Genomic DNA, 27,264 nt, shown 5'->3' with positions numbered 1-27,264 from the left:
TTCTTTGGCTAATCCTTCCTTTTCAATTGAGAAACAAGGAACTGCGATGCTGGTTTACAAAAATAAGACACATAGAGCTGGGTGGTTAACATGGAAACATATTCTCCGCATCCACTCGATCCATTCTTCGTCATTCAGTCGATCCATATCCATCTAGGCATCCTATCCATGCACCCAAGAGGAAAGTAAATGTTTTATAAGGAAGCACAGACAATATTGTCACCTAGCCTTGTGCATTTTTAAAGATTCAGATCGCCCATATCGTTCTACATCTGTCCTATCCATGTACCAGTCAAAGAGGGAAAAAATACGTTTTCAACAAATTAAGTACAAAAAAACCCCCATTTAAACCTGGCCTTTTATATATTAAAATTATCTTGCAAACTGTAAGGCAGGCTGCAGCTTGAGAACCCACTTGTTGCAATTTTGTCCTGTAGATACATACGTTTTGGAAACATTTATAGATCAGATACAATAGGTTGTTTGTAGCAAGCGTGAGCTCCAATGGGGGTGGGGAGGGGGGACATTGGTTGAGCGGTGTCTTTAAGAAGAGCGAATGGTGAGTGCTAGATTGTTGCACGCTTGTTGATCCCAGGTTGGTTTCAATTGTCAATCGCCGTGCGGATTTCATTCATTCATTTATTCCCTCCCTCTCCATTGTATCAATGGGACCTGTGGAAGCGGATTTACTGAATTTGTGAAGCGCAACTTGCGAGATTGGAGGATCGAAGGACGTGAGAGGTGGAAGGGGTGGGGGGAAAAAGCCCTGTCTTTATTTTTAAATTCCCAGCCTGTGCATCCTCTTCCCACGCCTTCTCCCACTACAATGTGATAGAAGATGGCGGCTACAAACGGTGCAGGCAATAAAACCAACCCCAGTCCGTCCAAAACGCCGGTGGAGCTGGATTTTAGGTCCGGAGCTAAGCTCGAAGACTTGAACAAATTGATCCAGGAATTCAGCCGGCAAGACCAGCGGGAATACGATGACCACAAGGCCCTTGAAATCCACACTGCCAAAGACTTCATCTTCTCCATGCTGGGTAAGTCCCCACACACTGTGTAACAGGGCACCGACTGCCGCCGAGGGCAGGACTCTGAATGTTCAACCATCATCTTGTTGCCCTCAAACCCACCTGTGTCTGTGTGTATGTCTGGCTCTCTGTCTGCGTGTATGTCTGGCTCTCTGTCTGCGTGTATGTCTGGCTCTCTGTCTGCGTGTATGTCTGGCTCTCTGTCTGCGTCTGTATGTCTGGCTCTCTGTCTGTGTGTATGTCTGGCTCTCTGTCTGTGTGTATGTCTGGCTCTCTGTCTGTGTGTATGTCTGGCTCTCTGTCTGTGTGTATATCTGGCTCTCTGTCTGTGTGTATGTCTGGCTCTGTGTCTGCGTGTATGTCTGGCTCTCTGTCTGCGTGCATGTCTGGCTCTCTGTCTGTGTGTATGTTTGGCTCTCTGTGTGTATGTCTGGCTCTCTGTCTGTGTGGGCGTCTTTGTCTGTGTGGGCGTCTGGCTCTCTGTCTGTGTGGGCGCCTCTGTCTGCCTGGCTGCACGTCTCTGTCTGCCTGGCTGCGCGTCTCTGTGTGTCTGCGCGTGGGTGTCTCTGTGCCTGCGTGTGTGGGCATCTGTCTCTCTCTGTCTGTGTGTCTCTGTGTGATCATTTTCCTGGCATATTTTCATATTATCAAATGAGGTTCATGCGATAGGGCAGCCTGCGACTTGTATTTTTAAAAATTCTGCAAAGTTTAAAAATGTTAAAGATGTTGGATAATTTGCATCTCCTTTTTTTCCCTGCTGTTTCCAAAGTTTACTTTCATCTTTGGGTCCTTTTTTAAATGTTTAAAAACCGTTCACTGATTTGGGATGATGGTTACACTCGGCGCATGTGGGGCAAAATATAGATGGGCTGGTGCCTATTGAAGTAAACCAGGGCGGGAAAGTGAGCGATGGGGTTAGGGGTTTTAGAAGGAAGAGGAACAAATGTTTTGGCCGCTATGAAATCCCAAAACGCGCCCCAGATCGGGCATCGTCTGGGAGAGAGTTGACAATAAATTAATATTATAATAGCCAAAATAGTACAAAATCCAAAGTCTGTAGTGCAGCCAAGGAGATAGTCCATAGATGATCATAATTACTGAGGTTAGTTTGTGCAGTGTTCAAGAGCCTGATGGATACACAGGAGATGAAAGGAGCTGCAGATGCTGGAATCTTAAACAAAACACAAAGTGCTGGAGGAGCTCAGTGGGTCAGGCAGCATCGGTGGAGGGAATGGACAGGTGACATTTCGGGCCAGGAATGGATGGTTGTCGGGAAGAAGCTGGTCTTGAACCTGGAGGTCATGGTTTTCAGGCTCCTGGACCTTCTTCCTGATGAGTGAGATGAGATGGTGGCCAGGGTAATGCTGGCTGCCTTTTGATGAAGCACCTCCTGTAGATTCCTTCTCATCATCGGCAGTCACTCAAAATGAGTATGACTGTCCTCTCCTCTTCATAGTGTCGTCTACTTGTGGGTCTGCAGATGTCTGTAGAGGCCGATCTGTAATCCACACACCTTGGTGCAACATTGGCAGTGGAGACAGTGGCGGTGGTTGGTCATTGTTGAGCCCCCTTCCCTCTCTCTCTCCTTATGGTGCTATCACTGAGAACGCCTGTGCGTGGCTTTGTTTAACGCGGGGAGACTGGTGCACAGACAGCCACCACACAGTTCTTGACACATCTGGGTCAGGATCCAGTGGCATGGAGTCCAAGACGACCGGAGACCCTTTCCTGCTGCAGCCTTCATCCCCTTTCCCAGCCGTTGTGACGGTCCACTAAGGTCAGCCATCGTCCTCCGCCTGTTCCACCGGTGAGGTCTTGGTTTGATTGCTTTTTGTCAGAGACCTCCCCCTCGACCTTACCGCCATGGGTGACCCTACCAGGAGCATATCTCCAGACGGCATCGCTCTCAGGATCTCAAGACCACGCAAGCTTCTCCACCACGACAAGGTGACAATCCATGGAGAAGAGATCCCTTCTATGGTGGGGAGGTGAGTACCCATGATGGACCGGGTATTGTTCACCACTCTCTGTCGTCTCCTTTGCACCTGGGTGTTCGAGTTGCTGAACCAGGCTGTGATGCAACCAGTCAGTGTGCTCTCTACCGTACACCTGTAGAAGTTCAATAGTGTATTCATCAACACACTGTCACGACCCGTTCCATGTCACTTTTTTTTCTGGACAATTATTCCTTCAACCTTGGGTTATTGTTAAACCAGCCGCAGTTTTTTGAGGTGGTGCAGTGGTAGGGTTGCTCTTGCAGTGCCAGAGACAGGGTTTGATCCTGGCTATGGATGCTGTCTGCATGGAGCTGTGCATTGTACGTTTTCTCTTGAAGGTTTTCTCTGCTTTCCTCCCATATCCCAAAGATATACAGATTTGTGAGTTAAATGGCTTTGGTAATAATTATAAATTATTCCTCTTGTAGGATATTGCTAGTGTATGGGGTAGTTGCTGGTCGGTGTGGACATGGTGGGCTGAAGGGTCTGTCGCCACGCTGTATCTCTAAAGTCTAAAGGTTCTGCTTTGCAACTGCATTGTCCTGACCTATGTATCTATTTCAAAATGTAATTTTGTCAGGACTTTGCTGCCATGGAATCCCTGTTCTCCAATCTTCTCCCTCCCATGGTTTTTCTTTTAGGTTTTCTATTAATTAAACATGTCCTAATTTAGTTTCTGAAGTTCATAACAGTACATTTGCAGATAAGGGAATAGGTTGACATCATTGTCAGTTGTAAATGATGAGTTAATTGATTATAACTACAGGCTGTTAGCTAAGTTCATCTGTGGGTTGGTAGGAGATAGACTTCTGCTTCCTAGAGCACAGAAGTCTAAGATGACATCCAATGCCCTGCTGATGGTACATGACATTGTTCAGAAGATTAAAAATTGTACATGAAGGTTAGCATGTTGAGGAGAATGTGGAACCTGTAAAGGGATATAGATTTAATATAGAAAATGGGTGCTGGAGGAGGCCATTCGGCCCTTCAAGCCAGCACCGCCAATCATTGTGATCATGGCTGATCGTCCCCTATCAATAACCTGTGCCTGCCTTCTTCCCATATCCCATGACTCCACTAGCCCTGGCCTCCATTTGAAACAGACACAGACCCCCCCCCCCCCCCCCAGGCGGGGCCAGGGAACTGAAAATGTTTTCCGGACCAAACTGAGGCCGCGAGTAGGCGGGAACTTCCCTCGAACATGAAGGAGAGTTCCAGTGACCTCACAGGACCTCCTAGGACCAGGTGTTGACCATCCTGTGAGTTTGAGTCGAGGGCAAACTCTTCTAAACTCACAGATTAGGTCGCCGCAGTGGGACAGCCCATTAAGTGGGAATCCGGACTGCAGGTGGTCTACAAGTGAAAAAATGTACAAGCGATAGTGTTGAACAAAAGTTTAGAAACAAAAGGGCAGCATAGTGTCAAAGCGGTAGAGTTGCTGCCTTATGGCACCAGAGACCCAGGTTCAATCCTGACTGCGGGTTCTGTCTGTACAGTGTTTGTACGTTCTCCTTGTGACCGCGTGTGTTTTCTCTGGGTGCTCCGTCTTCCTCCCACGTTCCAAAGACGCACAGGTTTGTAAGTTAATTGGCTTTTGTAAATTGTCCCCAGTGTGTAGGCTAGTGCTAGTGTATGGGGTGATCACTGGTCGGTGTGGACTCGGTGGGCCAAAGGGTCTGTTTCCATGCTGTATGTTCTAAAGTAAAATCTAAAGTGGGAAAATGTAAGGTTGTCCACTTTAGTAGGAAAATTGAAAAAGCAAACATGTTTAAAAAGCATGAGCCTCCAAAGGTATACGGAAGTCCATCAAAGGTGTGACTTGCTGGCAAGATAGTTAGGAAGGCTGCAATGTTGCTCTGTATCGTGAATGTTTTGGTTAGTTTATTAATAGAAACATAGATTAATACCGCATGCACCAAGGTACCGTGAAAAGCTTTTGTTTGTGTGCTAACTTATAAAAGAAAAGATTAAACATAAATACATTGAAGCTGTCCACAGTACACAGATAAAGGGTATATCATTTAGTGCAATATTAAGGCAGATTATTAAGTCCAACTAAAGATGGTTGAAAGGTCTCCACTGAGGTGGATGGGAGGTCTGGACCACTCTCTAGCTGATGAGAGGGCGGTTCAGTTGCCTGATCACAGCAGGGGTGTAGAGAGTATAAAATTATCTTTGGCCAAAGAGCACTTGGGCAGCGGATGCATCATAGTCCTAAGGATGGGAAGTGGGTATAAAATTTGGTGGAGGTAAAATAATGGTGTAATATCTTCATTGACTGGAGGTTTGAAGGAAGACAGGTTTGATTGAGGATTAAGTTCTCAACATCAAACAGCTTTGGGAACGATCCCAGCTCGAGTTTGTTATTACTTACTCAGCTGATATGGCTACTTAAATTTTGGTACGGTTGACAAGACTTAATTTCATTTTTTTTCAAACTCGCTGCCTAAAAAATTAAAAAAACACATTGCCTGTGTTCACCTATGACCTGTGATTCTTTGTCCTTTGCTCTGTCCCTCCACTATTCCAGCTTTCTACCTCCCCACCCCCCTCCCCCCACCCCTGCAATCAGTGTGAAGAAGGGTCCCGAACCGAAATCTCACCTATCCATGACCTCCAGAGATGCTGCTTGACTCGCTGAGTTACTCGAGCACTTTGAGTCTTTCGTTGGTAAACCAGCATCTACAGTTACACAAAAAAGCTGGAGAAACTCAGCGGGTGCAGCAGCATCTATGGAGCGAAGGAAATAGGCAACGTTTCGGGCCGAAACCCAGCATCTACAGTTCCTTGTTTCTACCCTGCAGAAGTTGCATATCGAGACAGCACTCATCCATGTCCTAACACTAGACTGCCTTACAAAATGTCTGACAGAATTGGGCATCAGTCCAATGTGACATCAGGCAGTTTAAGGCTTCGCTGAGCAAAGGGGATTGAGCTAGCACTGCAGAGCACAGAGGTAGAAACTCCTCGGCCTTGAGGACATCATGGGGTATAAATCCCTAAACTACCTTTCAATTGGAGCAGGCTCTGAATACACGGGGAGTTGATGACTTGCTTTGGAATTGTGAATCTGGATTGGAACAATGACTTTCTTGCTGAGCTTTAAAGGTACATTACTGCAGCAATACAAATGTACAAACTGGAATGCAATACATTAAAAGTTATATTTGGTAACTGGACCATAATAATCCGAGCAAAAGCACTTAGTGCAACCCTAGTGTTCAATTGATGCATCAGCAATCAATCCTACTTGTTAAACTCCAGGAGTGTTCTTTGGCCCAAGGTGAATTTATACTCAATGCCACTTGCAATATATTCGGATGCAGTTTTGTCGTGCTCGTGCTAGTGAGACTGTGCCTGGAGAACTATATGGATTTTGTTTTTAGGTTTAAGGATATACTTGCATTGGAGGCCTGGGGGGGGGGGGGGGGGGGGGGGGGGAGTAGAAACTAGGAGCTTTATCCTGTCCCTCCACTCTTCCGGCTTACTTTACACTCCCTCCCCCCCCCGCCCCCCCAATCCCCCTCAATCTGTCTGAATAAGGGTTCCAACCTGAAACATCACCTATCCATGTTTTCCAGGGATGTTGCCTGACCTGCAAAGTTACTCCAGCACTTTGTGTCTTTTTTCTCGCACAGCAGCATCTGCAGTTCTTTGTTTCTGCATTTATTAAACATACAACTTTTTTTTAATTAATCAATTCTGTGGACTTATCCTTGTTGCTACAGCAGTACAATGTAGTCTGATTCTTGTTTCTTGATCACTTCCTGAACAGAGTTACTGTTCAGTTTAGGAACACAGAACTGTGGATGTTGGTTTATATCAGAATGTGACAGGAAGGGCTGGAGTAACTCAGTGGGCCGGGCAGCATCTCTGGAGAAAAAGGATGGGTGACATTTCGGGTTGAAGAAGGGTCCCATCCAGAAACTTCACCCATCCTTTTTCTCCACATGTGCTGCCTGACCTGCTGAGTAACTCCAGCACTTTTTGTCTGCCTACAGTTTAGTTTATTGTCATGTTCATTGAAAAACTCTTTACAAGAGGCACACAGCAATCAAAGTTCTTCGCTTCTGCTTAAAGCTCGTGTGTCTCTTGTTAATGTTTCCTGTGCACTACAACTTGGAATTTTGCCCCATTAAGGCCTCTGCACCTTTCTCGTTCCTGGGTGAATGCAAAGTAATCCTTTGTGGCTAAGATGCATGTCGGGTGTAATACATTACAGCGGAGAGGCAATGTGGCGAAAGCTCAATGTTGTGCAGAATCTGGTTACTGATGCGTTTAGTTTAGAGATACAGTGCGGAAACAGGCACCTTGGTTCAACAAGTCCATGCCGGCTAGCGATCCCCATACACTGTACGCCAGTGGTTCCCAACCTTTTTTTGGCCATGCCCCACCTAATCACCTCTAAAATCCTGATGCCCCCCCCCCCATGTGGTGATATATAATTCTTATCATTTAAAAAGTGAACTTCTAAATCCAATTCAATAAATAAGGTTCTCCCATGACCTCGCGCGCTTCGTGCGACGTGCATGACGAGCGATGGCGCGGTGATTATGTAATAACTACACAATAAAGACCTTTTTTACCCCAAAAAAATTATTTACTCAAAATAACATCTGAAACATAAACTACATATGTTTACCTGATGGAAAATCCAAAAAAATAAAAATCGAAAATTTGGACCCAGACCTCCTCAGTCGCGCTCAATTGCCCCCCTTAAAAATCAAATTACCCCCCTGTGGGGCGTACGCCCCACGTGGGGAACCACTGCTGTATGCTAATGCTATCCTACACACTAGGGACAATTTAGAATTTTTATCGAAGCCAATTAACCTCCAAACCTATACATTTGGAGTGTGGGAGGAAACTGGAGCACCCGGAGAACCCACACAGTCACAGGGAGAACGCACAAACTCTGTACAGACAGCACCCATAGTCGGGATCGAACCTGGGTCTCTGGATCTGTAAGGCAGCAACTCTACCGCTGCGCCACCGTGCTGCCAGATGTCCTGAAGATAGACACTAAATGCCGGAGTAACTTGGTGGATCAGGCAGCATCTGTGGAGAAAAGGAATGGATGAAATTTTGGGTCGCAACCCTTCTTCAGACGGAAAGATGGGGGTGGGGGGGAAAACTGGAGGGGGAAATGACCAGAACATATCAGGGCCGGCAACAGATGACTTTGGGAAGGCTGGAGTCCATAATGGCTCATTGTTGGCTGGGAAATGTGTGATAACGAGAGAGATACAAGGATGCAAACAGTGGAACTTCGGAGAGAGGGAATGCAGGGGTTACATTAAATTTTAAAAATCGTTATTCATACCGCTGGGCTGTCAGCTGCCCAAGGAAAATATGAGGTGCTGTTCCTCCAGTTTTCGTGTGGCCTCACTCTGACAGTGGAGGAGGGGATTGAGTGGTGAACCAGTCTGGGTGGGTCTGTGAGAAGATTAAAGAGGATTGCAGTCACATTGTTAGCTTTACACAATGGGAACAAAGCTGGCCATTGAGTTATTGCAGAGTGGTTATTATGAGTACAGGGGAAGGATCTGATCCATTTAATACCCCCCCCCCCCCTCTACTTGCTTTGCCATTGTCCCAGCAGGAGTAGGTAAAGTGAGTGACTGTTGCCTTTGAAGATGTTGTAGAGGGTTTGCTGTGATCTGATGCTTTAGTACACCTGACACGACCTGCTGACATTCTTTTGGGCTTAAGAGGGAACTGCAGATGCTGGAGAATCGAAGGTTACACAAAAAAGCTGGAGAAACTCAGCGGGTGCAGCAGCATCTATGGAGCGAAGGAAATAGGCAACGTTTCGGGCCGAAACCCTTCTTCAGACGCTTTTGGGCTGCTTTGTTGTTAACACTGAACAAGTTGGTCTCATCCCTGCCCTCCACACCTGCCCCCCTGTGCCCCAGCTGACCTTGCAACTATTTACCTTCTCCCTCTCCCTCTTCACTTACTCTGGCTTCACAATTTGCAACTCTTCAATCTGTCTCTGTCTCGCACCTTCTGCCTTTATCTCTGGCCTTTATTCCAATCATCTGCCTATTTATCCCTCCCCCCCTCGCCTGCTTCCACCTAATACTCACCACACTTTGAATGCCCTTCCTCTCTCCCAGCCTTTTACTCCCAACCCCCACCCCACGATCAGCCTGAAGAAGGGTCCCAACCTGAAATGTCACCTATCCATTTTATCCTGAGGCATTGCCTGACCTGCTGAATTACTCCAGCACCTTGTCATTTTTTTCTTTGGTTAAACCGGCATCTTTCCTTGTTTCTTGAGTAAAGAACATTTGAGAGGTTTTAGAGTAGTAACCCATGCATTCCCCCTCTCTCCATCGCTCCCCCACCCGAGTCATCTTACTCGTTTCACTGTTTGGATCCCTTCATTATCACCTCTTCCACAGCCAACAATGGACCATTGTGGGCTCCACCTTTCCTTGATCATTGGTGCTGACTCTGATTTGTTCTGAACTTTTTCATACCTCTATTTTCCCTCTCGCTTAATGCCTCTCAACCCAAAAAGGGGTCTCGACCCGAAACCTCACCTATTCCTTTTCTCCAGAGATGCTGTCTGATCTGCTGAGTTACTCCAGCATTTTGTGTCTATCTTCGGTATAAACCAGCATCTACAGTTCCTTCCTACACATTCTAGAAGTTTTGTTGCTTAAAGCAGAATTACAAGTAATATTTATTATCTGATTTCCAGTTTCATTGAACTGCACGAGTTTTGCTTTCAGCTGCAGAATTCTGCTTCTAAGACTCCAGGGGCTATACAAGATGTTAGTGAAGCAGGACTATACCCCTTTCAAAGTAACTGGAGTAGATTAAGAGCTCGCATGGATTTTTAATGGATTTTTAAGGTCACATCTGATGAAATTTAATGAACGTCTAAAGTAACTGAAGTCTGAGGGGAAATGTCCATTGACTGACGGGCAAAGCACTAGTGGCAAGATGATATTCCACCTCGATGGCCTTTGATCAGAAAGCATTTCCGCCCAGATCCTATCTGCTTATGGATCTATATATGGATTTTTGGAGGTAATTAAGCCCAGATCGAATTTTACTAATTTAAAAGTTCATGATACCGAAGACAAACTTATCTTCACTGGTTCAGCTGATATGCCAATGGTGACGTTGAAAGATAGAGCAAGGAAACAGGCCCTTCGGCCCGCCAACTATCGGTCACCTGTTTACCCTGGTTCTTTGTTATGCCACTCCCTCATCCACTCCAGCACATGGCCTCCAACCCACAGAGTGCTCAACTTGATGCCAAGACCAACTCTTATCTGCTTGCACATAATCCATATCCCTCCATGCCCTGCGTATCTATGTGCCTATCCAAAGTCCCCTGAATGCCGCTGTCATATCTGCCTACACTGCTTCCCCGGCAGTGCGTTCTAGGCAATCACCACCCTCTGCATTTAAAAATAACGTGCCCCTTTAATAACTTGCCCCTTAATCGCCTTTAAATATTGTCCCTCTCACCTTGAAGCTATGGTTTCTAGCTTTTGATATTTGCATCCTGCGATAAAGATTCTAACTATATCTTATCTCTGCCTCTCACAATTATTATATTTTAGCAGGTCTCCCCTCGAAATCCGGCATCCCAAATCTGTCCAACCTCCCCCCCGTAGCTAATACACCCTAATCCAGTCATCATTCTCGTTTTTTTAACAAAAGCCAAGTGGGGATCACTTAGAAGCCAGCTAAACCCACATACCCACATGTCTTTGGGATGTGGGAGGAATCCGAAATAAACCAGGGAGAACATGAAAACTCCACCCAGACAGCACCCGAGATCGGGATCGAACTTGGGTTTCCGGTGCTGTGAGGCAGCGGCTCTAGTAGCTGGTTTCAGCAGGGTGGCACAGTGTCGCAGTGAGAGAGTTGCTGCCTCACAGAGCCAGAGACCTGGGTTTGATCCCGACCTTGGGTGTAGTCTGTGTGGAGTTTGTACGTTCCCCCTTGGACCACATAAGTTTTCTCTGGGTGCTCTTTGTCGTTTAATTGGCTTCTGTAAATTTGTCCCAAGCGTGTAGGATAGCATGTAGGATAGCACTAGTGTACGGGTGAACGCTGGTCGACGTTGACTCGGTGGGCCGAAGGGCCTGCTTCCATGCTGTATCTCTCAACTAAACAGCTGTTCCACCTTGGTGCAGCTGAATTGGAATTGCATGCCCCACTCACTGTACTTGTACCTTGCTGTTGCAGCAGTTTTGTTTGCTGAGCATTGAATTTAGGTTTGGTGCTGTAACTGCAGACAATCCGGGTTTGTGGAAGGGTAGAACTAGGGCAGCTGGTGTTTAAGTGTGATGCTGTATAATTTGGACAAGGCCCAATACGTGCTTGTGCCAATACATACTTGGCACTGACCACAAAGATCCAGCTTGCAGGATGAAAGCAGACATCTTTATCGATTTAAAGCAAGACAGAAACATGGACTTCGCTTGTAGCTAAAACTCTTGGAGATTCGCATGCAAACTTTTTTTTGAATACGATATATTAAAAAATTACAATAAGGTCAAAACAATGCCACCATTCGGTCATGGCTGATCTATCTTTCCCTCTCAACCCCATTCTCCTGCCTTCGACCCATAATCCCGGACACCCATCAAGAATCCATCTATATATGCCAAATAAATAAATAAATAAATAAATAGATAAATAGAATTCCATCCGCAGCCTTCTGACAATGACTTTCACAGATTCACCACCCTCTGACTAAAGAAATTGCCCCTCATTTCCTTCCTAAAGGAACATCGTTTTATTCTATGACTCTCCCACTAGTGGAAATATCCTCTCCACATCCACTCTACCCAAGCCTTTCCAAGTTCCTTTTGTTTCCATCTTGTACATTTGCCCATCAGCCACATCTGCCCCTTCAAGGTTTCAATTTCTTGGCTGATTCCACCACCAGCTCCCTTTTGTCATTTCCGCATCACCTCCAGCCTTGGTCCCTATCTCCATCATTCTTTGTCCTTCCTACCACATCTGCTCCCCCTGGCCTGGATCTACCCACCACTTGCCACTGCTTCCCCTTCACCTCTCTCATCTATTGTCTCTCCATTCCAGATCCTGATGAAGAATCATTTGGTAGAAATGAGGATCTGCAGATGCTGGTTTATGCCAAAGATAGACAAAGAGTGCTGGAGTAACTCAGGCAGCATCTGTGGAGAACATGGATAGATGACGTTTTGGGTCAAACTCTTCAACAGACCAAGAATAGATAGTGCTGGAGTAACTCAGTGGGTCAGGCAGTATCTCTGGAGAAAATGGATAGGCAATGTTTCGGGCTGCGACCCTTCTTCAGACTGACGACTAAAACATAATTTGTTAAATTTCCTCCATAAATGCTACCTGGCTTGGTAAAATTGTAAATTGTCCCCGGGTGTAGGGGAGTGTTGGTGTGTGAGAATCGTTAGTCAGCGCAGATTCTAAACGCATCCTTTCCTCGGGGCTGCATTCATAATAGCCCATGAGAGCTCGAATGCTCTTGTTTTGCTGTATTCAGACATTAATTTGTTATACCTTTGACGTCCCGTGATATCAAACTCCTGAGACAGGCAGAAAAATGCTTGGATCAGCACCAATTTTAATTATGTGTAAATATTTCAATTTCAGTTCTGGTTTGTATTTTAATGTAATAAATCCTGAGGTTGGACTGAGGGCTTAAAAGCAGACAACACATTTTTCAAATGCTTGTTGAGGAGGTGCTTTTAGTTGAAGTTGAATAAAAGCTGAAATGCTCAAAGATTAGTGGATTTTATTGACAGCAAATCTGTCCTCGTTAGGATATAAGAGTCTGCAGACGCCGGAATCTTTAGCAGGTTGGGCAGCATCTGTGGAGGGAAATAAACAAATGATATTTAGGGTCTTGACCCAACACATCTGACTATTCACTCCGCAGATGTTGCTTGTCCCGTTCAATGTCATGTGTACCGAGGTACAGTGAAGAGTTTTTGGTGCGTGCTAACCAGTCAGCGGAAAGACTATACATGATTACAATTGAGCCATCCACAGTGTACAGATACATAATCCTCCAGCCCTCCGCAGCTGTATGACTCTTGACTCTATACAATGAGCTAATGAACTCAAAATTCCTCAATTAACTATACTTGTGCCACTCTGTAATCACTTGTCTTTGAAAGTTTCAAGTTTTTTGCTTTTTAAAGCATTAACTCTCCAGTTGCAAGCTGGAAGGTGAACTGCCTTCAAATACTTCCCCTGTTCGGATGTCAGACCCTCTGTTTAACCTGATGCAAACTGTTTCTTAAAACTCCTTAACACATTATTTCCCCTCTCCTTCACCACTTGGTGAATAGCCGCAACATCTCCTATTGCGATTGACCATGTTGTTTGTTGCCTCAGTGTTACAGGAGAGGGAATGGTTCTAATCACGAACATGGAACGATAACGTCTGGCTTGCAGGCTGCCTGCTAGTGACGAGGGAAAATATGATGGACGGTAAAGGTGGAATATCTTTGGAGAAACTCCAGCATCTCTGGAGTAAAAGGACATGTGATGTTTTAGGCCGGGACCCTTCTTCAGATTGACTGTCAGGAGGTTGAAGAAGAATTGGAAGTGGGAAGATTCGAGGAGCAGTGAGTCTTGCAGAATCCCTGTCAGAGAGGAAGAGAGCTTCTTCAAAGCTGGCATACCCCAGCCAAAATATAGAAAGAACTTTCATGTAGAAAGAACTGCAGATGCTGGTTTATACTGAAGATAGACAAAATATTGGAGTAACTCAAGCTGAAGAAGGGTTCTGACCTGAAACATCACAATTTATTTTCTCCAGCGATGCTGCTGAGTTACTCCAGCACTTTGTGCCTATCTTTGTTATAAACCGGCACCTGCAGTTCATCCTTTCACAGCTTGATTGTAATTATGTATAGTCTTTCTGCTGACTGGGTAGCACATTGCAAAAAGCTTTTTAATGTACCTCGGTATACGTAACCATAAACAGAGTTGCATTCAAATAAACCAGCAGTTTCTGTTCAGGAGGTGCTACCTGACCCCAAGCGTTTCCCAGGATTTGTCTGACTTCCGGCATCTGCAGTTTACTCTTCACAGCTGGAAGGTGAAAGGTACCAGCGTCACTGTGACGTGTGGGGTGGTGTGACCTGGATGACTGTATCTTCTTGCTCGTGTAACTGCTGACTGCAGGGAGCAGCTTCTACTGCTGGAAGGGCAGAGGAATGCTGTCTCCAGTTGGGGGAGGTGCTTGAATCCAAATCCCAAGGTGAACCTTCAGTGATCAGGCAGTAGGAAGATAACGAGTCTCTCGGGACCACGGCTCTCTGGAAATATTCCACTCCGGAGGACTGAATCTTGCACTGATGTGCGTGGCAAACTAACACACTGCAGGTAACAACCATAGAACCAATGGGCAGCACAGTGGCTTGCCAAGTGGAGCTGCTGCCTCACAGTGTCGAAGACCCCGGGCTGTTCCTGACTTTAGTTCACTGATACAGTGAGTAAACGGGCCCTTCAGCCCAACGAGTCTGTGTCGAACAGTGATCACCCCGTACACTAGCACCATCTTACACGATAGGCACAATTTACAATTTTTACAACTTACAACTGTACATCTTTGAAGTGTGTGAGGAAACCGGAGCTCCTGGAGAAAACCCACGTGGTCACAGGGAGAAAGTACAAACTCATAAAGACAGCACCCGAGGTCAGGATTGCACCTGGGCCTCTGGCGCTGTGAGGCAGCAATTCTACCGCTATGCCACTGTGCTTGCTCCGTGCCCTCGTGCACTGTCTTTGCGGAGTTTTCACGTTCTCCCTATAGCCGCATGGGTTTCTTCGGGGTGCTCTGGTTTCTTCCCACATCTCACTGGGTTTGAAGGTTAATCAGCCTCTATAAATTGCCCCGGGTGTGTAGGGGGTGGTTGCAAAAGTGGGATAATCTAGAACTAGTGTGTATGGATGATCAATGGTCAGCATGGACTCAGTGAGATCTCAGTAATAGAATAGAATAGAATAGTTTCTTTATTGTCATTGTAACATGGGCCATGTACAACGAAATTTAAAATGTCAGCCAGTCAGTGCAGCATTCAAACATTTCTAAAGCTAACGAAACATCCACGGTAAAATAATAAAGATAAGCAAATAAATAAAAAACACAGTGAGATCTCAGTAATGAGAGGGTGAAGGTGTTTGCAAAAACTCCAGACGGTTGGTCTGCACAATTAACCTTGGCGGCCACATTTAGTGCTTTTATCTGCTGTTTTGTAGTTCCTTCTCCTTGTGGATCTGTACCGTCTGCCTGACGGAAACAGTTCAAACAGGGAGTGTCCTTTATGATATTCTGGGTGTTTTTGGTGCAGCGGGAACTGTGTAAGTCCTCCAAGGTAAGGAGAGGGCAGCCGACAATCCTCTGGGTGTCAATGGCCCTCTGGAGCGCTTTCCTCTGAGCCACTTGCAGCTGGTGTACAGTATGTTAGTATGCTCTCAATGGAAACCGATTGCAGCAAGCCTCTGAGTGATGTTGTTCTTCCTGAGAATAGGAAGTGCATGGTGAAATGGAGGGTGAAGGTGTTTGCAAAAACTCAGACGGTTGTTGCACAATTTCCTTGTCTGCTTAATTCTCTCTCTGGAGCCTCATTTTTGCTTTTCAATTATATCACTTGTACAGTAAGTTCCAAAATTGCAAACGCGAAAAGACTTTGGGAAATTACTCTAATTCTGTTAACAGATTCCTCTGGGAACACTTTTTAATTATAAATTAATTCTATTGAACGCAAGATTGGGTAAATTGATTTGCAAATTCCTCTTCTCCTTTACCCATTTAATTGATTTGCCAAGGCTCCACCCCGACATCCGACATCCGACAGCCTTGTTGCTCATGACTTTAGGATGGGTGGCCTCAAAGTTCAGGAGTAACTCAGTGGCTCAGGCAGCATCTCTGGAGATTTGTAGGTTAATTGGCCTCTGTAACTTGTCCTTTGTTAGGAAGTGGATGAGAAAGTGGGATAACATAGAGCTAGTGTGAATGAGTTAGATGGTTAGTGTGGGCTGAAGAACCTTTTTCCATGCTGTAGCTTTCAATTGATACCTCAACACTAATTTGCTTGCATTACATTATTTCCCAGTGAAGCCGGCAAGTTTAACAAATCTTGCAGAAAACAAGAACAGCACCATCTTTAATATAATAACCAGGAACAGCAGGTGCTGGATTACACCAAAGATAGATACAAAGTGCTGGAGCAAGTCAGTCTGTCTGCTAGCATTCTCTGGAGAGTGTGGGTAGGTGACGTTTCAGTTTGGGACCCTTGCATCACCGCCTGTTTTGGGAACAGCTCCATCCAAGACCACAAGAAATTGGGGCGTTATGGCACAGCCCAGACCATCCCACCGACCAACCTCCCTTCTATTAGCTCCATCAGCACTTAACGCTGCCTTAGCAAGGACACCAGCATAATCAAGGACCCGGTCTCACCCTGGTCACTCCCTCTTCTCTCCTCTCCCATCAGGCAAGAGGTACAGAAGTTGGAAAATGTATACTCTCAGATGCAGGGACAGTTTCTTTCCAGCTGTTATCAGGCAACTGAACCATCCTCTCGCCAACTAGAGACTGGTCCTGACCTTCCATCTACCTCATTGGAAACACTCAAACTATCTTTAATCGGACTATACTGGACTTTATCTTGTACCAAACGTCATTACCGTTATCCTGTATCTGTAAACTGTGGATGGCTTGATTATAGTCTTTCCGCTGATTGGATTGCACTGGATAGCAGAAAATCTTGGTACATGTGACAAAAATAAGCTAAACTACTCCAGTGCTTTGTGTCTAACAATACTATTCTGTTCTATCAGCCATGATTGAATGGTGGAGTAGACGTGATGGGCCAATTGGCCTCATTCTGCTGTCATGAGCATGTGAGTTAGGAATGAGTTATTTGCCCAAACTGACTGCCTTTATTTGTTTTCAGGCATGGTCCAGAAACTGGACCAGAAGCTGCCCATGGCCAACGAGTATCTGCTGCTGTCTGGTGGGGTCCGTGAAGGGGTGGTGGACATGGACCTGGAGGAGCTCGGCCTCTACGTCCGCAGGACGGACTACGACATGGACTTCACCCTCCTGGTGCCGGCCCTCAAGCTGCACGATCGCAACCAGCCGGTGACCTTGGACATGCGCCACTCCGCCCTCTGCCACTCCTGGCTCAGCCTGCGCCTCTTCGACGAGGCTACCATCAACAAGTGGAAGGACTGCTGCACTGTGGTGGACCACGCCAACGGCGGCGCCAACTACTTCTTCTCGCCCACGCGGGTGGCGGAGTGGTTCCACCAGGCCTTCACCCTGGTGCTGGGGGAGGTGCTCAAGAAGCCCCAGCGTGGGACCCCCAAGGTGGAGAGGGTGGAGAAGAACCAGACGGTGATCTCGGTGGTCCTGGCCGTTGGGTCCAGCCGCGTCCTCTACGACATCGTGCCGGTGGTTTCCTTCAAGGGCTGGCCGGCAGTGGCCCAGAGCTGGCTGATGGAGAACCACTTCTGGGACGGCAAGATCACGGAGGAGGAGGTGATCAGCGGCTTCTACCTGGTGCCGGCCGCCTCGCTCAACGGCAAGAAGGAGAACGAGTGGAGGTTGTCCTTTGCCCGCAGTGAGGTCCAGCTGAAGAAGTGCATCTCCACCAACCTCATGCAAGCCTACCTGGCGTGCAAGGCCATGATAACCAAGCTCCTGTTCAAGTCCCGGGCTGTTAGTCCGTACCACCTGCGGAGTCTGATGCTCTGGGCTTGCGACCGTCTCCCCACCGTGTACTTGGCCAGGGAGGGCTGCTCGGCGGGCTTCCTACTTGGCCTGCTGGACGACCTCCAGCATTGTCTGGTCAACCGACTCTGCCCCAACTATTTCATTCCGCAGTGCAACATGTTTGAGCAACTGTCTGACGAGACGGCGCTGCTCTACGCCCGCCGGCTGGCCGCCGTACGCTCGGACCCCGGTGAACACCTGCGCACGGCCATCGAGCAGGTGCGTGCCGCCAACCGGCTGGCCGAGGGAGCCCCGCGGAGGGGCAACGGCCCGGGCACGCCCTCCCCCTACCCGGACGGCGGATGCGGGGAGGGGCGGCCTCAGGAGGACCATCTGGCCAAGAAGCTGCAGCAGCTGGTGACCGAAAACCCGGGCAAGTCCATCTCTGTCTTCATCAACCCCGACGACGTCACCCGGCCTCACTTCCGCATCGACGACAAATTCTTCTGAGCCAACTGCAGGGCGGAGCGTCGAGTCTGTGGCCCTCACCCAGGCACTATCACGGCTGAGCTTCCTGAAGCAGAATGGTCCCATTCACACCTGGGCTCTGCTACCACGGACAAATTGAGGGGTCCAAGAAAACCTAGGGTTTGCTTCCTCAGACTGACTTAACTTGTTGGTTCTGGTGAGCTGTCCAGTTTGGGATTGCCCTGAGAGGGGTATTAAGACTCCAGAAATCCCCCTGACGAAACGAGCAACATTTCTGCAATGTGTACAGTGAGGTTATTTCATGAGAACAGAGGCGTGGTAGTGTTTGGTTTGCACGGTACAGCGGTAGAGTTGCTGCCTCACAGTACCAGAGACTTGGGTCCGATCCTGACTAGGGGTGCTGTCTGTACGGAGTTCGTACGTTCTCCCTGTGACCACGTAGGTTTTCTCCGGGTGCTCTGGTTTCCTCCCACACTCCAAAGACATGCGAGTTTGTAGATTCAGGGGGCCATTTGCCCTTCAAAATTTGATGGGTTTTCATTTCTCGGTATCTAGTTGGAGGCACAAATCCTGGCATTAACCCATTTTGAAGGTCTTTGCGCAAACTCTTGTGTGCCCTACTGGATTGGTTTAGAATCTCAGCATAGCAAAGACCACATATGTTGAGCTGAGCTGAGAGAGCTAAAGATGGCTCGAGTCAGTCTGAAGAAGGGTCCTGACGTGAAACGTCACCTATCCTTGTTTTCCAGAGATGCTGCTGGACCCGCTGAGTTATTCCAGCACTTTGTGTCCTTTTCCTGGAGGCGAGGATCGAGCCTGGGTCTCTGGCGATGTGAGGTAGCAACTCTACCGCTGCTCCACTGTGTCACCGCTAAAGATTAAAGACTAAAGATTACCTTACTACTGCGTTTAGGTCCAACATAGACAATGGGTCAAACTGCAAATCAATTTCCTTGGCAGATGCAAAAAGATTTATTAAGAGTTTGTACAAAGATGTATTAAGAGTTTGAGAGCAAGATATTGGGCAGACTGGCATAGGACACTGTGGGCAAATAAACTTCTCAATTCGCAATTTGGTCCATAAATAAATCTCAAAGTTAGCACCCGCAGTTGGGGGTGGATGGGGGAGGGGAATAGATTGCCTTTAAAACCGATTGCCGTATGGACCAGTTGAGGAGTAGAGTGTTTTTACATCAACAGCACCTCCGCTCACCAATAGTATCCAACTGGGAAGCAAGGAGACCACCTGGGTGGCACAGCCCGACATGGGCACCCACAGCCGTGCTGACACGCAGGTTTTGGGCAATGAATTGCTACTATCCCTCATCCAGATCCTATGCTGTAGGAGTGGCAGGAAGAGTGCACAACCGTCAAATGCCAACTGGTCACCATACCTCCTTCAGATGCTCCAACCTGCAAGGCATTCAACTAGGAGCGGGAGGTCACCGAATGATGAGAGGAACTTTGTTCTACTCACACACCCTTTGCTGGCCCATTGCAATGGAGGCCATCTATAGGTTCGATCCTCGCCTCGAGTGCTGTCTGTGTGGAGTATGTACATTTTCCCTGTGACTACGTAGGCTTCCTCCAGGTGCTCTGGTTTCCTCCCTCATCCCAAAAACCTGTAGGCTAGCGTAATAATTGGTCTTCTACAACTTGCCCTAGTGTGTAGGGAGTGTATCAGACAGTGGGATAACCTAGAACTAATGTGAACGGGTGATCGCTGGTCGACGCCGACTCGGTGGGTTAAAAACTAAAACTGTAGGTTGTGACTCAAATGATCATCCAGGTGCTCACGTTTAAGAACTTCAGATGCTGGAAAAATCGAAGGTAGACAAAAATGCTGGAGAAACTCAGCAGGTGAGGCAGCATCTAAGGCGCGATAGAATAGGTGATGTTTTGGGTCGAGACTCTTCAGAGTGCTTATTAAGCATTCCATTAATCTGAACCACGCATTGTGAGATATGGATGGTAAGAAAACTTGGTCTATTCAGCGTGCTGATAATGCATTCAAAGAATTTGAGACCACACTCTAGAAATCTTCCTCACCAGGGGCATGAAATGCACTCTTCCTTCATCCTTCCTGACTACTTAGTTACAGTTAGCTTGAACTGTGAAATCAGCAGTGGCATCTCTCAAGTGAAATCTTGCTCACTGTCCTTGGTTTTGAAGCCACTTTCACCATCCAACCGCAATTTGTCAAAATCTTGTTAATTCTGGACTTTTAAATGCCAACTAATATCTGGGAACATTCATTATTGAAGCGACTACACTATTGCCAGCAGATAAGTGTTGGAATTTGGGAATAATTCATTTAAAATTTGTCCATTGAAATTCATCCAAATATTGGATATTGCCTGAAAATTGTAACCTTTATAACGGATTGGTCTATTTATTCAACCCACATCCCATTTTGGACAATTAATTTAAAACAAATTAAAAATTTAAAAACGGGATGAACAGCAAGTAGTTCAATTGGCTCAGTGGTATTTTTGGCTCTTAGGGCTATAGGAATCAAGGGATATGGGGGGGGGGGGAAAGCAGGCTACCGATTTTTAGATGATCCGCCATGACCATATTGAAGGGCCCAATGGCCTACTCCATCTATTCTTCTATGTTTCTATTGTCACATGTACAACGGTACAGTGACATTCCTTTGCATACAGTGCAGTCTAATTCTCAGGATACATGGGTGTAATGATGTCTAAGAATGTCGGACTAGAAGGTTACACTAAGACGGCACACAAGGTACAGCAGCAGAGCTGCTGCATTGCAGCGCCAGAGACTGGTTTGATCCTGACTACAGGTACTGTCTGTCTGGAGTTTGTACGTTCTCCCTGTGACCGTGTGGGTTTTCTCCAGGTGCTCGGGTTTCCTTCCACACTCCAAAGACATACGGGTTTATAGGTAAATTGGCTTCAGTTAAAATGTCCCTCGTCTGTAGTATAGTGATAATGTATGGGATGATCACCGGTCGGTGTGGACATGTTAGGCCAAAGGGCCTGTTTCCGCGTTGTATCCCAAACGTCTAAAGAGTCGCCACATTTCCACCACCATTTTCAAATCCAAAGTGGTTAACAAAGTAGAATCGTACCTTGGCCATAAAGGCCCATTGTCCTGGCGATGGCACTGGGTCGTAGTAGCAAGGGTTGGCCTGGCCTGGCCTGGCCAGGTGATGTTGTTGGTGTCCTGCTCCATGCTGCTACAGGTCTATGCTTGGACACAGTGCCTACTCCATGTCATACAGCATAGTTGATTTCACTTTCCAACCTGATCTCGAGGTAATTTTTAAAAATCTGCAATGGAATCTTTCTTGCCCAGGTAAGACCATAGGGCATAAGAGCACAATGAGGCCATTGGGCCCATCAAGTATACTGCGCCATTGGATCATGGCTGATCTATCTCTCTTTCTCATCCGCATTCCCCTGCTTCTGCCTGTAACCTTTGACACCCTTACTTATCAAGAACCTATCGATCTCTACAACCCAATCATGGTCTTCACAGCCACCTGTGGCAATGAATTCCACAGATTCACCCACCAAATGGCTAAAATAAATACCTGCTCATCTCCATTCTAAAGGTACGTCCTTTTAATCCGAGGCTGTGCTCTGTGGCCTGAGACTCTCCCTTCTCCTCAATCGTCAATGGTAGGTTTGGACCCAAACCTGCTTCAGTTTCTATGCAATTTCTTGGCACCATTCAGTGAATCTTGTGAATCAGGGTTGAGAAAGAAACAGTTACTGTAATCCTGTGCTTGTTTTCAGAACAATGCAATCTTTAAACTGTAGCCAATTGCCATGGATTTCTGCCTCGATGTTCAGTAGCTGTTGAAATTCGCAGAATGTTTGAGCTGCAATCTAATTTGCATCTTGAAAAAACCCAACTAAATGTAATTTATGGATAAACTACACATCACTTGTAACCAATAGTGTTTTGGGCTTGGGTTTTACTATTGCCACATGCACCAAGGAAGAGTGAAAAGCTTTGTTTTGCATGCTATCCAAACAGTTCAGATATACTATACATAGATACAATGTTCAAACTCGAATATAATAGATAGGGCCAAGGGGAAGATACAGAGTAGAATATAATTCACAGTAATAGTCATAGTCAGACAGTGTGAAAACAGGACCTTCGGCTCAACTTGCCCACACCGACCACATTAGTCCTACCTGCCTGCGTTTGGCCCATAGCCCTCTAAACCTATCCTATACATGTACCTGTCCAAATGTTTCTTTATCATTGTGATAGTACCTGCCTCAACTATCCCCTCTGGCAACTCATTCCATACACACACCCCCTTTGTGTATATAAAAAGAATGTCCTGTTTGTTTATATTTGGCCCATATCCATGTACACCTTTCCTATCTCTCTACCCGTCTAAGAATCTTTTAAATGTTATTGTACTTGACTCGACTACCCCCACTGGCACCTCGTTCCAGATGCCTTCCACCTTCGGGTTCCTATTAAATCTTTCCCCTCTCAGCTTAATCCTATGTCCTCTGATTTTTCATTCCCTTACTCTGGGTAAAAGACTGCATCTACCCAATCCATTCCTCTCATAGACCTCTATAGGATCAACCCTCATCCTTCTGCACCCCAAGGAATAAAGTGTTAGCCTGCCCAACTCCTTCCTATAGCTCATGTCCTTGAGTCCTGAAAACATGCTCGTAAATCTTCTTTGCTTAACATTGTAGCACATCCGTTCCAGAGACCAAGTCCAATGTCCTCAATGGGGTAGAGGTGAATCAAACCGTATCTTGTGGGAGGACAGTTCAGAAGCCTGATAGCAGAGGGGAGCTTCTTATTATCAAGATGAGCCAGGGCTGAAAGTAGTGCAAGGGAGACCTAATCTTACTGTAAGTAAATTGGCTTGGATTGTGTGGAGGACTGGCAGTGATGAAGGCTGTTATCAATCCTTCAAAGCATTTCACTCTTGTTCATATACGAGCCACCTCCTCAGAAGCTGCTTCATTGTTGTCAGTGCTAATGTTAACATTAGTCATCTCTCTTTCAATTGTGTCCTTGTGGTGAAGCTTTGATCTTTGGCCTCTGTGCATTGACGACCTACCTGTATAGCGCATCTTCGGGGATACATCCATTTTCCACCCTGTGTACACGTCCAAGGCAATGGAGAGGCTTCTGCTTGAGGATTGCAGGGATGCTCGGCATGTTGGTCAGGGAGAGGACAAGTTCATTGGTTGATTTTGTTCTCCTATGAAACTCCCGGGATGCGACGAAGACAGCAGAAATAAAAAGAAGATTCAATTTCAGTTCTTAATGCAGGTATGATGTCCAAGCTTCACTGCTGTAGGGTACCGAGCTCAAGATGCACGCTTTGCAGATGGTTATCTTGGACTTGAGTGTGAATTTCCAGTTCTTCCATGCCCACTTGGTTAGCCTGAAGGTGGTTTGCTGCCTTTCCTGCACATGATTGCTTTGCAAATCCAGAGAGAAGATATATATCTGTCACTGTAGATCCTAGGCTGGTGAATTTGTTGACAGTGTCCAGCAGAGTGGTATTTAGGGTGATTTTATGTGGGAGGGGAGTGCCCTGACCCATGACATCGGTCGTCTTAGCACAAATTGTCAGTTGACGCTGATTAGTTTAGTTCAGAGATACAGCATGGAAATGGGCCCTACAGCCCACGGAGTCCGTGGTGACCATTGATCACCCTGCACACTAAAACTATCCTACAAACTAGGGACAAGTTACAGTTTTACCAAAGCCAATTAACCAAAAGAACCTGTACATATTTGTGGTGTGGGAGGAAATTTTAGCACCCACAGAAAACCCACGCAGGCACAGTGAGAATGTACAACGTCCGTACAGACAGCACCAGTGTTCAGGATTGAACCCGGGTCTCTGGTGCTGTGAAGCAGCATCTCTACCGCTGTGCTACCATGTTGACCATGATGATGATCTCTGGCAGGTGGGTACTGTCCATGGTGCTGAAGTGCTCTGGCGTGTGGGTGCTGTCCGTGGTGTTGGTGTTTTCTGTCAGATGGGTACTGTCCATGATGCTGGTCCTCGGCTCCTCCTGGCCGATCTATATTGTAACGGGTCAATGGGACGGCCAAAACTCCAGAGTTGCCAAGATGCTGTCAGGGCCTTTAGTATTTGTCGCATCTGATGTTCAGAAAGGATGTGCGGAAATAGGATGACAAGTTCCTTTGCCCTGTGAAGCTTCAATTATCTCTGTAGGAGGCAGCTCCAGGTGACGAGTTCAATCTCACTTAGTTTGAGGGACATAATTATGGAGGTAGAGAACTTCCTGGTTCAGATGATCCACTGAGTGATTTATCAACCAAAACTTGAGTTCTGAATCCTTGGGGCCTGCGCCACATGTTAACGTACTCTGCATTTTAGACCGAGGTGAGAAAAGCTCTATTCTTAAGCTGCTTAAAGAGCAAAACTGGGAAATATACCCTGCTCCACTCGTGGGAGAGGATAAAATGAGTGGGCAATCATTTCAAAATCATGTTTATAGAAATCTCATCTCATAGTGGATCTCTGGAATTCTCTACTACAGAAGGTTGTGGAAGATTAGCATTTAAGGAGGTAGATCATTCATTAAATTATGAGGGAATTGAGGAAAATGGAGAAGGTGCCTGGAGTTGGCAGGACACCTGGGGAAGAAAAAGGGAACGATATGGGATATGTGGGCAGCACGGTAGCACAGCGGTAAAGTTGCTGCCTCACAGCGCCAGATACTTCAGTTCTGACTACTCGTGCTGTGTGTACGGAGTTTGCACGTTCTCTCTCTCTGACCATGTGGATTTTCTCCGGGCGCTGTGGATTTCCTCCCACACTCCAAAAATATACATGTTTGTAGGTTAATTGCCTCCGATAAATTGTTCCTAGTCTGTAGGATAGTGCTAGTTTTCAGGGTTTGCTGGTCGTTGTGGAATCGGTGGGCCAAAGGGTCTGTTTCCGCGCTGTATCTCAAGTCTAAAGTAAATAAATCAACTAGGTGATCCAGAAGAATCTGGCGTGGGCTGACGGGTCTCCTCCTTTGCTGTGCAACATGCCTGTTCAGGATACATGCAGAAGCAACTGTGATGGGCATGTGTGAAATGCACATCGACAAGCCAACTCCCTTGGCTTGGGGTGGGTGACTAGGCAGATTTGACAGTATCTCCATCCATTGGAAGATCAGCATGAGGAGATGTGGATCACTGGAGGGCGAGTGCAAGAGTCACCACTTCATTGTTCCATCAACACCAAAGGTGGAAGCAGACAATAGGAACGAGGTCTAGCAAACCGTTTGCATAGGGAAAGATTTAACAATCGGGACCTCATAATTTTAGACTTTAGAGGTACAGTGTGAAAACAGGCTCTTCAACCCATTGAATCCATGCCAAGCATCAATCACTCGCACTATCCTACACACTCGGGACAATTTACAGAAGCCCGTTGACCTACAAACCAGCACATGTTTGGAATGTGGGAGGAAACCAGAGCACCCGGCGAAAACCCACGCAGTCACAGGGAAAAGGTACAAAATCTGTACAGACAGCACCTGTAGTCAGGATTGAACCTGGGTCCCTGGCGCTGTGAGGCAGCAACTCTTCCACCCACCACTGGCCTGAAAGGAAAAGAAAATCTCTGGATCACCTGAATCTTAAGTTGGTCAGTGTAGAAGCAGGGTGATGATGCAGATAAAAGTTGGTGGCAACAGTAAGGTAGACACCACAGGAAGCAGTGACCAAGTCCCTTTCTTGCAGACAGCAGTGTTCAAAGTGACGTTACTGCGAAGAGTGAGATGTGGCTGCTGATAATACTTATGTTCCACTTCAGGGACTTTAGGCCGCAGTAGCTAGTGTTGAACAGAAGGTGGTTCCTGCCATAGACCAGTGAGTTACCGTGCTGAACTCAAGTATATGGTAGAACATTGACCCATTTAATGTTAGCATGCAACATAAACTATTCAATGTACCTCGGTACATGTGACCATAAACTAAACCATCAAATGAACAATGAATGAAAATGGTTTATCCCTCATTAATGTGGACACATGGAACTGCAGATGCTGGTGTACACGATATGCTGGAGTAACTCAGCAGATCACGTAACATCTCTGGAGAACCTGGACAAGACCTATCTGTGGTCTGCAGCGGCACTGCCTCACCCACTGAGTTGCTCGAGCTACATGTCTTTTTTTTCACCTCTCATTAATCCTGATTTATTAGAGAAATGTTGGAGCTCAAATTGACCTTTCAGTTGGTGGTTCAGGTGAAGTAAACTTTCTGCCAATCATTCAAAATTTGTTTGTGAGCTTATTTTGATGATCTGTCAGACAATCCCCTTGACTTCCTCTGCTCTGTAAAGGACAACACTCTGCCTACTAACATGATGGACCACGGCATTTGAATGACAAATTTGCAATTATGAAAGTTGGTTGCTTGTATATTCCTTTTCAGGGCTTAAAAATACATTTCTCACCAACTAAGTCTTTCATTGTAAATACAGGTACACCCAATTAGTGCACAGCAAGATCCCACATGTGGCAATGAGTTGCGGGACGCTTTTAACGGTTGGTAGTTGATTTTGGCCCAAGTCGACCGATGTTACCTTTGGAATCGTGCCTTGAATTTCCCTCGGCACATCTGAGACGGTTGCTGCACTGTGACATCTTTGAGGACGCCACATCTCGCGGTGCTGCATCAAGTCCCTTGACCTGCGGATTGGGTTCTAGTTGTGCCTCTGCCTCTGACTCTATGCAACACCTTGGTTCTGGTAGAGAGGACCTCGACCTACTCACCTCTGAGGTTGAGGGGCACGAATCCTGGAGGGGTCACTGAGGAAGAGTTGGCAGCCTCCACTCAAAGGATTGACTGATCTCTGTTAGAAGCCCTTGTGCGATTTTGGTGATTTAATTTACTTTGGGTGGGGAGAAAAGAGTAATGTGAAATCTATTAGAATTACAAACAAGGATTTAACTGGTGTTTGCAGCGGTCCTTGTCGCCAAGGTTTAAAAATTAAAGTTGGCAAAATATGCAATCTAATTATAAAATAAAATCTTCCAACATTGAGACATTA

The 27,264-nt window shown here is 46.4% G+C and overlaps 1 protein-coding gene across 1 annotated transcript; it reads left to right on the top strand.

Annotated features, from left to right (window-relative positions):
• Window positions 1-482: 482 nt before the first annotated feature.
• LOC129703407 (nucleotidyltransferase MB21D2-like) lies at window positions 483-27,264 on the top strand. Its single transcript, XM_055645809.1, has 2 exons — window positions 483-1,040; window positions 16,972-27,264. The coding sequence occupies exons 1-2, from the start codon at window positions 839-841 to the stop codon at window positions 18,240-18,242; spliced, it is 1,473 nt and encodes a 490-aa protein (XP_055501784.1). The 5' UTR covers window positions 483-838; the 3' UTR covers window positions 18,243-27,264.

Source organism: Leucoraja erinacea, chromosome 14, assembly GCF_028641065.1.
Source record: "Leucoraja erinacea ecotype New England chromosome 14, Leri_hhj_1, whole genome shotgun sequence".
Lineage (NCBI taxonomy): Eukaryota > Metazoa > Chordata > Chondrichthyes > Rajiformes > Rajidae > Leucoraja > Leucoraja erinaceus.
The sequence above is the reverse complement of the archived record's forward strand: the minus strand, read 5'-3'. Positions and strand labels throughout refer to the sequence as shown.

Excerpts from the sequence above, each read along its gene's own strand:
- LOC129703407 (XM_055645809.1), top strand. The coding sequence starts at position 839 with ATGGCGGCTACAAACGGTGCAGGCAATAAAACCAACCCCAGTCCGTCC. Across the intron at positions 1,041-16,971 it reads CTTCATCTTCTCCATGCTGG|GCATGGTCCAGAAACTGGAC; the intron begins GTAAGTCCCCAC and ends ATTTGTTTTCAG.